The 14,032-nt window shown below is 37.6% G+C and overlaps 1 protein-coding gene across 4 annotated transcripts in view; it reads left to right on the top strand.

Annotated features, from left to right (window-relative positions):
- Positions 1 to 14,032, top strand: part of CNKSR2 (connector enhancer of kinase suppressor of Ras 2) — a 275,032-nt gene that overhangs the window by 187,659 nt on the left and 73,341 nt on the right. For 2 of the 4 annotated variants that reach the window (XM_045875838.3, XM_045875855.3), the window contains 2 exons: positions 1,233 to 1,322; positions 2,840 to 3,054. In XM_045875838.3, the coding sequence (XP_045731794.1) occupies positions 1,233 to 1,322; positions 2,840 to 3,054 (305 nt within the window). The remainder of the gene's footprint in view (positions 1 to 1,232; positions 1,323 to 2,839; positions 3,055 to 14,032) is intronic. The other 2 variants (XM_045875847.3, XM_045875864.3) reach the window with 1 other exon arrangement.

A 14,032-nucleotide genomic window follows, 5' to 3' on the forward strand; every position in this document is an offset into this window, starting at 1 on the left:
AGAGAACCTCAAGAAACTGAGAGACCAGAATATTGGATGGTGAATATTGAAGTTACCAAGAATTATGGAGTTTTTAAAGCGGTGTTGAAGTGCCTGGGTTTCAACCCTGGTACTACACATGTCCCAACTCTGTGTTCTTGGGCCAGTTACATAACCTGTCTCAGTTTCTTCATCTAGTAAAACGAGAGTAATGATAGTATATTTCTCATAACTATGAGGATTAAACAATTTAATACTTATAAAACCCTTAGACAGTTTTTGGCATATGGTAAATGATATATAAGTGTTCAGTAGTATTATCACAGGCATCATAATCATCATTATTAGGATCCAGTCCCGTGTGAGTCTTGGCTTTTCATTCATTTAAAATTTATTAAGCAGTTATTATATACCAGGCATTGTGCTAGGTATCCTTTTTAAACCTTTGTATGATTTTCTTTGGCTCTTTTGTGCTTCAGGAATTCTAAGTTGATCGAAAATAATGCACCACAGCCTCACCAAAAAGTTATCCTTGAAGTCTATGCCATGAGTTCTGCTTGCTAAAGTAAAATGCTATTTAGTAAGAATACAAACAGAGGGAAACAGGACAGGCCAAAGCAGTGATTACTTGGATCTGGAAACTAGACTTGTTCACAATAGCAAAAAAGATGCTTGGGAGGGCAGACCCAGTTATAGGCCATAAACGGGAATCTAGCCATATTGCTGAAGCATGGTGGTATATCCAAAATGTATTATGACAGGAGTTAAGACGCAGTGAAGATGAGAAGTTAGCATTGTAGCGTTCCAACATGCCACAGTGGGTTAATGTCCTTGCAGGCAGGTTAAACACAAGGGGCTACTATCTTGGAGATTGACTATCAAGATGTAGACACTTGGGCATTGGGGAATAAGGCAGAGATCCAGTGACTGAAGAGAAAGTGAAATTCCTAAAATAGTGATACTCTTTGTAAAGGGCCATACCCTTAAAATCTGGGGCTCCTAAGAGAGCAAACCTAGGCTGTTCTTTATTATTTATAAAAGGATGCCTTAAGATTGCATTATCACCTGGCCAATTGCCACAGGCAGTTTCACCTTCTGGCTCAAAACACACATTTTTCATCTACACAAATGCCAACCATAATGTTGCATATGAGTGAGTGTGTTTTGCAGACTGTAGCTAAAAATCAGTGTTAAGTATGAGCGGACATGGGGAAGAAAAACAATGTGATGTGAATTTTGTTCTCTGTGTTTAGGCAAGCTACGACCTATATCTATGCCAGTGGAATATAATTGGGTGGGGGACTATGAAGATCCAAATAAGATGAAGAGAGATAGTAGAAGAGGTAAGTGTTCTAGAATTTCAGTGTAGGCTGGATTGTTGGAACAAAAAAGCAAATTTAAATGTTCTTTAAATAGGTTGTTATGGCTTCAGTGGAAAACTTCATTCTCTTATTGATTTTATGATACACCCAAACCGACTCAGATCAACGTTTGACTATCTTGATATGTTATTAAATAGATATCTTCTCTGAATGTCTCTTAAGGGATTCAGGGTAGATAAGTACAGTGTAAAAAAAATAAATATCTGATTGTTATGTGAAAGTCACTATTTGGAAAACAACGTCAGAAGTGTGAAACTGCATAAAAGAATTAAGTTCAGTGAATAGGAAGAGTTTGTGATCAGTCCCCATTGGTCCGCAATGCAGCCTCACCACTTTTGTATATTAGTACAGTCTTAAAATGAGTATTGATGTACATGAATAAAGCTAATGGAAACTGGGCCAGTGACTCTAATGAAAACCATATAGAAATGGAAAAAAAAACCACTTTGGTTTTTCTTCTGTTTGCTGTTCAGGGTTATCTTCTTACTTGGGGGTGGGCTACACTTGAAGTATCTACCAAAAGTAAGTTTTTATGTTCACTTATCCTGCTCTTGAGGTGAGCAGTAAAGAGAGCCACTGAAAGTCTCACTACTAAATGGGATTCGAACAGCTGTGGATATGGTGGGCTAATTCCGCTTTCTGAAATATAGAGCTATAAAGTTGTAGATAAAAAATAAAACAAAGCAAAAACTATTCATAGGGCCTCAGCTCACTAAGCTTCCTTCATAATATATTTAACGCATTTGCCTGTTATTTCTAACCGATGTACAGAATTTACCACACAGGGATAAGCAAGCATGAATATCTGCTTCATTAGTCTAGTTAACACTTATTTCATAGAGAGAACATTTCAGAAAATGTTGGTAAATACAGGAACATTGACAGATTCCTTTACATCTATGTATTCATTCCATTTTCCAAACTTTAGTTTCTAGCTTCATTTGTGTTATAGAATTAATCAAGAAAAAAAATAAAAAGAGAAACATATATGCTATTTCTGAGTCACTGTTTTGGGACTTCGTATGATGATGATATCTTGGGGGGAAAATGCCTTATGAAGTTCTAAGTGTTGGCTATCAGTTTAAGCATAGATTCTATGAACTAAGTTTCCTGACTCTTGGTTCAAAATGTGGGCTTTAACTTCTCCAAGGATGCTAGTCTGTTATAGGTCAGTGTTTGTCATAGATTTTTAGCAGAATCCCCCTGAGGGAACTTGTTAAAAATTTTATGAGCCGCACACCCAGTGATTCTCATATAGTTGGTCCAGAGATAAAACTCAGAGAAATAATCTGTAGGCTATTTCTTATTGCCCTATGATCCCAAATGATTAAGATGCTCTATATTTTCACTACATAGGTATTTTATAAATTAAATCAAGTTACATTTCTGAAATGAAATCTAATAGCACAATCAGGGAAGAGTGGTAAATTTGGAATATCTGCATATTTATATTAGTGTATTTATCTCTTTTTATATAGAAAACTCCCTACTCCGATATATGAGCAATGAAAAAATTGCTCAAGAAGAATACATGTTTCAGAGAAACAGCAAAAAAGACACAGGGAAGAAGTCTAAAAAGAAGAGTGATAAGAGTAATAGCCCGACTCACTATTCATTGCTACCTAGTTTGCAAATGGATGCACTGAGACAGGACATCATGGGCACACCTGTGCCAGAGACCACACTATACCATGTAAGTAAAAGTTCAAAGACTCTGTGCTGTAGCTTCTATTGGGAGCCTGGCAAATGACTCTTTTGGGTAAAGTCCAGGTGGCTTATCTTTATCCTATTGCCAGATTTTCACAAAAGATCGTAAGTTTAGAAATGTTTTTAAAAACCTTGATGGCTAGTTGATTTGTTCTTCAGGTCATATATTCAACGAGTTCATATGTTGTAGCAGGTTCGATTTTTTTAATGAAATAATATGCTCAGACTTGATGGAGAATAATTAATTAGCTGATTGATCACCTATAATAATAAACAGTAAATAGATAGCTATAAAATTCAACATTAAAGATAGGATTTTGGGGGCGCCTGGGTGGCTCAGTCGTTAAGCGTCTGCCTTCGGCTCAGGACATGATCCCAGGATCCTGGGATCGAGCCCCGCTTCTCCCTCTCCCACTCCCCCTGCTTGTCTTCCCTCTCTCACTGTCTCTCTCTCTCTCTCTCTGTCAAATAAATAAAATAAAAAGATAGGATTTTTAATATGTTCATGAGCATTTCTTATGTGCTAGACTTGGAGCATGGTGCTCAAGGTAAAAATGAGAATACATAGATAGCGCATTATTATATGGAAGGGGAAACTGGGCCAGTGACTCTAATGAAACTTAGGATCTTTTAATCTGTCAGTGCAGTGCAGTGCAGTGCAGAAGGTGTACCATCTAGGTATACAAGTTGTGAAAGATCTAATGGCTTCTACTTGAGTTACTTTTCTGAGCCTATCTTTTAAATCATTTGCTTAGTTATTCCGAAGCTCTCTCATAAAACTAGAGTGTAGAAAAACATTTTCATTTATTTGGGTGGAAGTAGGAGAGCAATAAGCACTTCTAGGTGCTCATTCTCTACCCTCCCCAAGCCTCTTCCTCTCTAAGAGATAGTGCCCATGTCAAAAGTTGCTCCCCTAAGTGACTGACAAATCCAATGATTATATTTGCCACAGTTATTTGTAGTCAGTCTGAAATCAGTACTCTTAGCTGTATGAAGCTGTCGGTAGTCAGAAATTCTGTCTGAATACTGAGCTCCCTCTAGAATCTGGTGCTCCAGTCATAAGTAATGTTGTCCAAACAAAGACCTAAACATAAGAGACAGCTGGTCTGTTTGAGAGGGAGGTTGGTAGTGGGAAATGAGGCTGCAAAAGGAAGAAGAGGCCACTTCACCCAGAGCATGTCAACTATTAAAAGAGTTTGGATTTATCCTAAGAGGAGAAGTAAGCCATTGAAGGCACATTTAAACACTCAACCTTTGCCATCCTGTCAAGCACATCTGGACAGCAGTAGACTGTATGAGGAAAGAAAATAGATGAATCTTGTGGATTTTGAGTTATTAATTTATGGAAGATAGTAAATGGTGAATCAAACTGGTAATGAGAAATATCCTGAGGATTGAGTATTATAGAGGAGTATAAATTGTTACCACTTTTCTGAAGGGCATTATTTAGTTTTATGTATCAAGAACCAAGTCTAGTAACTTCACTTCTAGAAGATTATTCTAAGAAAGAAATCAGTTCACTTTTGCCTCCTACTTTTATTATGTGACCTGAGTCTGTAAGAAGGTATTTCCCAGATAGGTGATATCTATCCCAACTAACTTTTGACAGAGGAACAGCATACAGTAAGGAATACTGTTAGTTGTTGGGGTGGGGGAGAGTCCTCCCATGTAATACTGACCCACTAATCCCAGAGTAGAAGGCTTGACACTTTCTAACTCTATTCTCTGATTTAAAAGAAGCTAAATAATTGTTAGCCCCAAAGTGCATGCCTAACCAATGTTCAAATGCCTATAGCCAATGCTCAAGAAGAGAAAACAGTAGGGGGTTTTCACTAGGCTCTAAGTTCCCTTGAGGACCTTATAAGCCTTGTGCTTATTTAGTACCTTCATGGTTATCAAGGGAGCTTGACCACATTTGTTGTCTTTCAAACTTCACAACAACCACATTGGCAAATGGCAAAACTCAAACTCAGAAAGGTTAAGTGATTTACCCAGAACTGTGTTGCAAAAAAGTGTGAGAGTAAGGACTAGAACCCAGATCACCCACTTTGAGTGGTCTTTGCACACCCTACCCTGCTTCTCTATGCATGGTAGGCATTCCTACCTATGCTTTAATGACTGCATGAATTTTGAAAAAGCTTGACTTTAAGAAACATGTGCCTTCATATGTTGATTTTAATAACATTTTCAGTATCTGGGTTGACTTGTACCCACATTTCTCTTTTGCTCTGTGTTACTATTTTTTATTAACTCCAGAAAAACATACAGATCTGCTGCTGTTATAAAGCACGAGTAGCTCTTTGGCATAATCTATTGCTGAGACTATGGAGTATTGTAGTTAAAATTGTCTGGACCTTGAAGGCAAAACAGCGTATGCTTATATGATTGTTTCTTATACTTCATAGGAATTTGTGGTTTTTTAATCTGTTTATGCACACCTATTTAAAAATTAAAGGATTTTTCCTTACATTAAATTGTCCCAAAACACAAGATCAATATCAATATTTCATCACCTTCATGAGGAACCACTAATCATTCTTACCAGTTATTCCTTTGGATAACACAGCCATTTTTAAGTGGAAGAAGACTCTGAAGATTGAGTCCTGAGTTTCATAGGCTGCTATTTCTCCTGTGATATACTAGCCCCCTATGGTCTGAGTTCACATTTAGACAAAATTTAGTTGAATTTAATAGCAGAATTATATCAACATTAAATACCCTTTAAACAATTTACAAAAAAACTGTATTGTGTATGTGGCAGGGGAGGGGAAGGGAGGTTTCCCATAAACAGACCTAGATTATAATCCCCATTGGTCTATTTTGGAAAGCAGCCCAATAAAAATACACAAAGCAAGGCACATACAGTTTGATTTCACTGTTTGACTCATTCCTCTTAGCAATTATAGCAGAAATGTATATATATTAATAAAGAAAATTGAGAAGTTTATGGTATTATAAAATACAGTTTTTTATTAATTCCATATATTTGTTATTCCAGTATGCATATTTTTCCTTAAATTGTTTAAAAGGAACTCACTCACTATGTTCTGACTACCCTGATCATCCACTAGTCTTTGCCATCTCTTTCCTTTGTTGACATGCTTTGCCTTGTACTGAATCTGCTTTTACCCCTTCCCCTTTCCCCCCGCCCAGTGACTCCCATCTAAACCTGAAATTACAGAAGGGCTTTGCCTAATCACTACCCTCTAAACTAAAAAGCTTCTCCTATTAAAGTCTCTTAGCACCCTCTATATTTTCTTCAAAACCTTTTTTATGATTTGCAATTATATACTTATTTATGTGATTATCTGCTTAGTGTCTTTCTCCCTTGTACATAGTAGGGAGGGCATGTCCATGTTCATGACAAGAAAGGAAAGTTTTTCCATTTTGTTCAGCACTGTATTTCAACACCTAATATAAGCATAGTATCTTACAAATGCTCAGTAAACATGAGACAAATAAATGAGTGAGTGAGTGAATGTGACAGGAACTTCACTGTCCTTCTCAGGATCTCTCTCAGTTGATGTCCTCAGCATGCAAACAGCTACGTCAGGTCCTGCCCAGCACAAACAGGCCTTCAGGGGGAGTGTAATTGTAGTGGAAATTGCCAGGAACTTATTAAACTTATTACCATAGTCTCAGTGTCCCAGGTGCCTGGGGAAAGCCTTCGGACTCTGAATATCTAGTCATGTTTACCTAGTCCTTATTACTAAATTCTTCCTTGGTTTATCGATTAATGTTCCATTTCACTCCAACAACTGGAACCTTGCCCTTACTGGCACCTCTGCCAAGGAGCATCTGTCTTGGTTTCTGCTACAGAAGACAGACCATGTGCAACCTCCCTCTGGCTACCCACCCATTTAAAAGAGTACTGGAAGCACCTGGTAACTTACACTTACCATGTTGGGCTTCCAATCAAAGCAGGTCCCAGTTTGCCCCTTTAATCAGAGGATTTACAGGACTTCCCTGCTTCACGGGTGCCACTAGGGCAAGAGGATTAGTTCCCCCTCAGTCCCCACCCCACCTCCTCTACTCCGGCTCAGTTTCAGTTCCAGCTCGTTTCTCCATATCACTGCCCATATCCTTAGGGAGGTCACAGTATACCTGTCAGCCAAGTATGTTAGGGTATTTTTCAAAAGAGTGTAACTTTATATTACCTACTCACTGATTCTCTGTCTGAAAATGCAGGAGTTGTTAGCTGTCAAAGCCCTCATCTGACCTTGAGAGCATAGGAAGAAGAGGCAGGCAGCAGTGTGTAAGGGAGAGAGAGAAAGAGAGAGGGTGGAGGGAGAGGGAGGGAGACAGAAATTCAAATGTAGTGATAAAAGCTTTTAGATAAAGACTTTAGATAAAGAATGACTAGATTCAGGTCTTTTTTTTTTCCTTAATAAGATATACATATGACAACTTGCTCTCACATTAAAGCTGCTAAACTAAATCCATAAACAAAATAATAACTTATTTTAAATCTACAAGCTGAGATGCCAAAACAAGTAAAATTTGATTATGGATCCAGGCAACATGCAGGTGTACTTTCATAAACGGATTTGTGATTTTAGATGGCTTATTTAAAACAGATTTAGAGTAGGTGTTCAAAAATCTGGATAATCTTTTCATAACATTCCAACACTTATGTGGTTTGTCTTAGTTATTTAGGATATAATGGCAAACATTCAGTTGTTGTTTTACTCCTGATAAATACTTTTAGCCATCCTCATCAACTTGTGAAGATATTTTTGGTGAAACTCCTGGAAGAAGGAGGTGGGGAGCCGTTAAAAGACATTTTTTTAAACTTTACAAGTAGATGAACATTATGAAACAGACACTCTTTTAAGTAATTTACAAATCTTAACTCATTTCATCCTCATAACTGCCCTATGAAGAAGGTGCTGGTGTTATCCCCATTTTATAGATTAGGAAGCTGAGGCACATGGATTAAATAAATAGTAAGTGGTAGAGCTGGGATTTGAACATTAGCAGTCTGCCTCTTAGCATACTATGTTGCCCCTCAAAAAAAAAAAAATAACACAATTTAACAGAAACTCTATAGCAGTTCTAGTAGTGTCAACCATCTGTAAATCCAAATCTAAGTGCTGTGGAATATATATTAAGTAATAATAATATTGCAAGTGCTGCTACTAATAGTAGCTGACATTTATTGATTGCTTTACTAAGTTCCTATGCTAAGAAGTTATATACATTATCTTATTGAATCCTCAAATTGACCTTGTGAGGTTGCTACTATTATTATATCTATTTTACAGAACTGAAACACAGAGTTTACCTTACTTGTGGTCACACAGCTAGAAAATAGCAAACTTGAAATGTGAATTCAAGCAGTCTGGCTCCAAGTTTCACATTTGTAGATGAAAAAAGCCATTTCTACCCATAAGTATTTTACCATCTATTAGAGAAGACAGAGCTATCATTATCACAATGAAGCGAAGTATGCTGTATTGTCAGGATACAAACATTTATAATTAAATTTATCTGTAGTCATAAACGTTGGTTTGTCTAATTGCTACTGGACTTGGCTGCATTGTTTCAGGATCAATGAAACTAAAATAAAACTAAATTTTAGTGGCTAAAAAGCCATCTCTGACCTAACAGTTGTTTATAACAACCACTTTCTCTGCATTTTGACTTTACCCACCTGGACAACAGCTGTAGTACAGTGTGACCTGATGTTTCTCTTCACCAGGGTGCCAGCAGACATGTTAGATATCCACTGTAAACATTATTGTATTCATATTTGTATGTACTCTCTGATTCCTATGGATGACTTGATTATTTCTAGAGTGTTAATGTCAAATTCAGTAAAGCCCTGCATACCGTGAAAAGCATTTTCTATTGGGCCATTTTACTAGAGCAGTGATTCTCCACGTATAGGCTGTCCTTGGCAAAGGGCTCCTAGTGGCTGAGACTTGATACAGAAATGGAGTTCCTTTCTTTGATTCTTATGGGCAAATAACACATAAGTACATAGACTTTCATTTTTACCTGTGACTAGATATTGCTTACTAATAACCTACTACTTGATTTTAAAAGGTTATAAATTGAATAATTATAAAATAATGCATTAATAGAATTTACCGAATATTCTAGTTCACTGTTTCTCCAAAAAGTCTCATATCCATGCAACTGATGGTGCAGTCACGCTCTGACTGCACAAGCACAAGTGTAGATGGTTTGGGTTCCCACCATTTTCGGGAGGAATGCTATAATGATATGTCATTTGGATTTGTTTTAAGTTATCTGTAGTTTTCAGATGCTGTTTCTTTTTCATTATAAACTATCGTTAGACTTCATCACTTTTGGTTTTCGTTTGTTTTAGTTTGCTTGCTTTTACCGTGTAGCATTTTGTGATTCATATTACTCACAATTTTCTAAAAATGATACTATGAATCATCCATACCCAACAGTACTTGCATAGTCATAAAATGGGGACCAATGGACCATGGGATCTGTTAGTGTATCTTAGGGGGCCACAATCAAAAACTGTTAAGAAGCCCTGCTTTAGACTGAAGCCAGTCTTTTCAGTTTCATGTGTGAACAAATGTGGGTTTCATTCTGCTAGTTCCTGGTTAGATAATGGCTGCCAGGAAGCAAAACACAAAATCTGGCTTCATTAGAAAGGCATCATGCAAAACAGGACTCAAAAGAATTGAATCAGGAATTTATTAAGTTTAAATCTTATTACAACTCCTCGGTGCCTTTGAAAAAATAAAATGAAACCTAAATTGTGATGAGAGGTCTTTGACTTGGTTGCTAAGGTCAATATTTGGGGACATACCTGCCTTGATCAGAGAAGTCAAAGAAGCCCCATTCTCTCATGTTGTAGACCTATGTCTTCCAGCTTTATTCAGAAAAATATCCTCAGATTTTGTTGGCAGGAGGCCTTTTTTGCTCCCATAATCATCTTTTAATCGATTTATTCATAATTCATTTAATCAAGCATCTCAAGTTTAATGATAAAACTCCAGTTAAAACTATTTTACCCCTAGAACTCTTTAAAGCCTCTTCTGACTGAAGAATTATAATCTATGTCACATTATTTTCTTCACCCAACTCCTAAATATATTACCCCCTTGACAGTTTTAGCACCCCCTGATTCCACAATACAAGCCTAATGGTTTGCTGTATACCCAAATGTCATACAAAGATTCCTCTTAACAAACTCTATGTCTGTGTCTCTTGGCCCATATCTTATATGAGAATGAAGTTTAGGGCACAGTTAATGACTACCGTTACAATCTAGTTTCTTGAAGAAAACTTTTCCTAGAACAGTGTTAAATTGTTTGCAGCCTCCATGGACCCTTCATTGGCTTTTGGCTCAGACAGCAACTGGAAGTGGGCCAAAGTACACAAACTCAACCTAGAGTCTCAGTTCTAAATGATGTTGCTAAATCTGTTTTTTAACATCTCTGCAAATATCAGGCTAGGCCAAGAACAAGATGCTAATAGACCTGAACCCAAAACCATCTGGAATGTTGAGAAATAGATCAGTGTTTCAGTTCCTTTTCTTAATGTGCAAATAATTTTAAATTAACTGGATGCAAACTTTCCTGCTATAAGAAATAGGAGATTAAGTTATCTTCTCATACTTTATTTTATTGTCATAAATTTGGAGTGGCCTTGAGATAGTGGTTCTTGTATCTAACCACCTCCGAGTAAGAGGGCTCAACATTAAAGAAGAGGATTGCCTTTTCTAAGATTCAGATGGCCAAGAATAATGCTGTACTTCTAGAACATGAGCTTGAAGTCAGCTGTATAAACCTAAACACATTTATGAACCTCAGTTTCTCATCAGTAAAAAGAGGATAATACTTACCTAACCTGGCTGTTTCACCATTACATCATACATTGTATATGAAGTTTTTTTCCACTGTGCTGGGCACACAGTAACTATTCTTAATGCCATATGGAAAAGAAATTAATTCATCTACATGGAGGGGAATTTACTTCCTGATGAGCAAATCAGAAAGCTTTCTAGGACTAAAACATACGTCCTCTTTGGGCATTAACGAGTGTATCAGTTAGGGTTCAATCAGGGAAGAAGAAGCACTAAGTAACATGGAAGAAAGGACTAGATCCTACTCAGCTAAGGAGCTGGTTAAGATGCCTCAGCAGAGTCAGGGGTCGTGAAGAAAATCTGGATGTGAAGCCAGGGAGAGCAAGATAAACTAGAACCCATGAGCACAAACTGGAACCCTGCCTCCAACGTCAGCAACAAAGCTGGTTGGTGCCTTCCGCCGTGGAGATTCACAGGCTCCTGGTCCGGGACTTGGGAGAGCTGAGGTTGTGGGCCCAGCTGCCGAGCCATACCAATAAGCAGCAGAGCAGTGACAATGTGGGTGAGTTGCAGCAGTGGGTGACATCCTGTGCCAGCCTTCAGGGCATCAGGCTGCCACTTCCCTTGTTGTCCAAAATTCATGCAAATTGATTTGTGGCCCTAGCTAGACTCATACAGAGAAGGGAATTGTGAGACACGTAGTTCCTGCTTTGCCAAATTGACACAGCAGGAAGCCACCACATTGAGGTGTCCTTTTCTGTGGCCACTGTAGGTGCCTACCATGTAAAATCTGCTTTGCAAATTCTCTAGTGACAGTCTGCACAAGAATCAGCAGTCATGTGAAAAATTCTAAATTATCATAAATCTGGAGTGGACTCAAGGTACAGCCCACCTCTATGAAGGTATCTTCCCTACAGCCCACTGACTTAATTTTCCAAAGCATATATTGGAAAATATAACTTCAAATTGTCATTTATCTATCTTCAATCAAGAGACTGACTAATAGAAGCAATAATTAAGATAACACGTCTAATTTACCTAAAGAGGTTTCTACTCAATACAGTGTATTCCCCAATTCCTCAAAGAATTCCTTTGCGTACTCTGAGGAGGAGTACCTCGACCATGTTACCTGAGCCAGTTGCTGACCCTCCTTCACGTAGTTGCGTTTTAGCATCACGTCCTCATTTTTTATCAGACGACTGCCATGAGAAACAGCCATGTGAAATCCACTTCTTTGTTTGCCATAAAAATATTTTTAAGGCTACTGTGTTTTCTACTCCTTTGTGCACCCCCATACGTGTTTTTATAAATGGGTAAGAGCTTTGACTCCCTGTGATAACAGTGTATGTGGAGTATCTGCTACAGTGTCCAGTATTCTTAGTATCTTTCCTCCAACCGTACTCCCAAAATGTCCACACCAGCAGGTTGAGAAGAAGCCCGACCTCATCTAGGTGCATTTAAGGCAACCAGTACCGGGGAAGGGGCAGCACACATCAGGCCCAGTAGAAATCTAATTTTTCCTATCTGAGCTTGCATAAATTGCTTTCTTTCTCTTACTCAGTTTTCTCATTTACAAGATGAGCATAGCACTGCAGAGAGGACTCGGGAAAATGCCATCTAAATTGATAGCATAATGATGATTTGATTCCTGCTGCAAACACAGAATTTAAAAAAAAAAAAAAAACCTTCCCATCAAGTCCTTTTTTCCCTTCTGTTAGATAAAAACAGTTTTGCTTTCTTAGTCGCAAAATCATGTCCCACTAGATGGTTCAGAATGGAAGAGAAGGAAGAGTATGACTTATCTTTCTCAATTATTTTATTATAAAGTGAATTGCATATAAAGTGACTTTTAAAACTTTCTAAATTTAACTTTTATTTTTATCTAGTATTCCCTTTGAAAGATTTTCTGATAAGAAAAAAAAAAATCTCCAGATCAAGAAAACTGCAGCAAAACTAGCAGATGTACAAACATTTGAAGTGGTCGTCTTAGAGAGTTTGCCTACTCTCTAAAAGCAAAAATCTCAGAATAAAAGCTTGATATAAACATACTCTTAGCCATGAAGGTATTTAGATAAAAGCTAGCATTCTTGGAATGAATTATACTGACATGGCAAGAATTTCATGATGAGAAAATCTGTACAATATATGAGAGCAACAAACCTAAGTATAAAGGTATCCAGAAAAAGCTGTTAGTTTTCATATTCTTCTAAGTAAAGCCAGTAAGTCAATAGCCAGGAAAAATTTTCAATAATTATGATTCAGTCATGTCATTGCTGACATCATTATCATGCCATATACTGTGACCTCATTTGAGATTCTTAGGTTTTGTGTGTTCTTCATAGAGGTGATTATTTTTATATTATTTATTTCTCTATTTTCTTTTACATATAATTTATTCCCTTGTCACTGAGTAGTCTTCAGAAGGAAAATCTGGTTCCCTGTTTTTCCTCGTCGTAAACATTTCTCTGTCAGAAAAGATGGGCAAGACTACCCTGATTTCTCTGACACCCAGACGTCGACAGTTTGTCAAATAGAAGTGTCAGAAGCAGGGACTGCCCTAGTTCTGCTTTTCACGTGTTTAGACTTTCTGTCTCTGTCTCGTGCAAAATCTATGTTAATCGTACACATTAGTCAAGCACCCAAAAATAGCTATATTTAATGTGGCTGGCGATAAGTTATTTCCATACCTGATAGAGCTTAAGCGTAAACTTAAGTACCTTTCAATGAATAATCTAGCATTAAGTGTTAAGACTGACACTGATTGTGGGTATATATAATTCTTAAAACGTCAATAATTGGATGTACATTGGTGACTAGCCATTTTTCCCTTATTTTTAAGTCAGAATCATGTACAATTAGTGATCTGTGAGATATTCTCAGAGCATCTGGTCCATATCCCTGATGTTGCAGATGAAGAACTAGAGGTCAAGAGTAGTTCAGTGACTTGACTGCAATCATAGAGCTGGAATATGGACTAGAATATGAAGAACTAGAAGTCAGGTCTCCTGATTCCCACCCCAGTGTTCCTGCAGTGGTATCAAGCATTCCATTCTTGCTGAAGCGTGGGCATTCAAAGTGTGTCACTCCAGCCGGTGTGTTGAGAATAAACTGAAGGGGCTGAGGTAAGTGTGGAAGCAGAGAGACAAGATAGGATCTGGTCGATTCCAGTGAG

This window comes from Mirounga angustirostris, unplaced genomic scaffold, assembly GCF_029215605.1.
Source record: "Mirounga angustirostris isolate CCGP_5_RB_7025 unplaced genomic scaffold, mMirAng1.0.hap1 SCAF_11, whole genome shotgun sequence".
Classification (NCBI taxonomy): Eukaryota; Metazoa; Chordata; class Mammalia; order Carnivora; family Phocidae; genus Mirounga; species Mirounga angustirostris.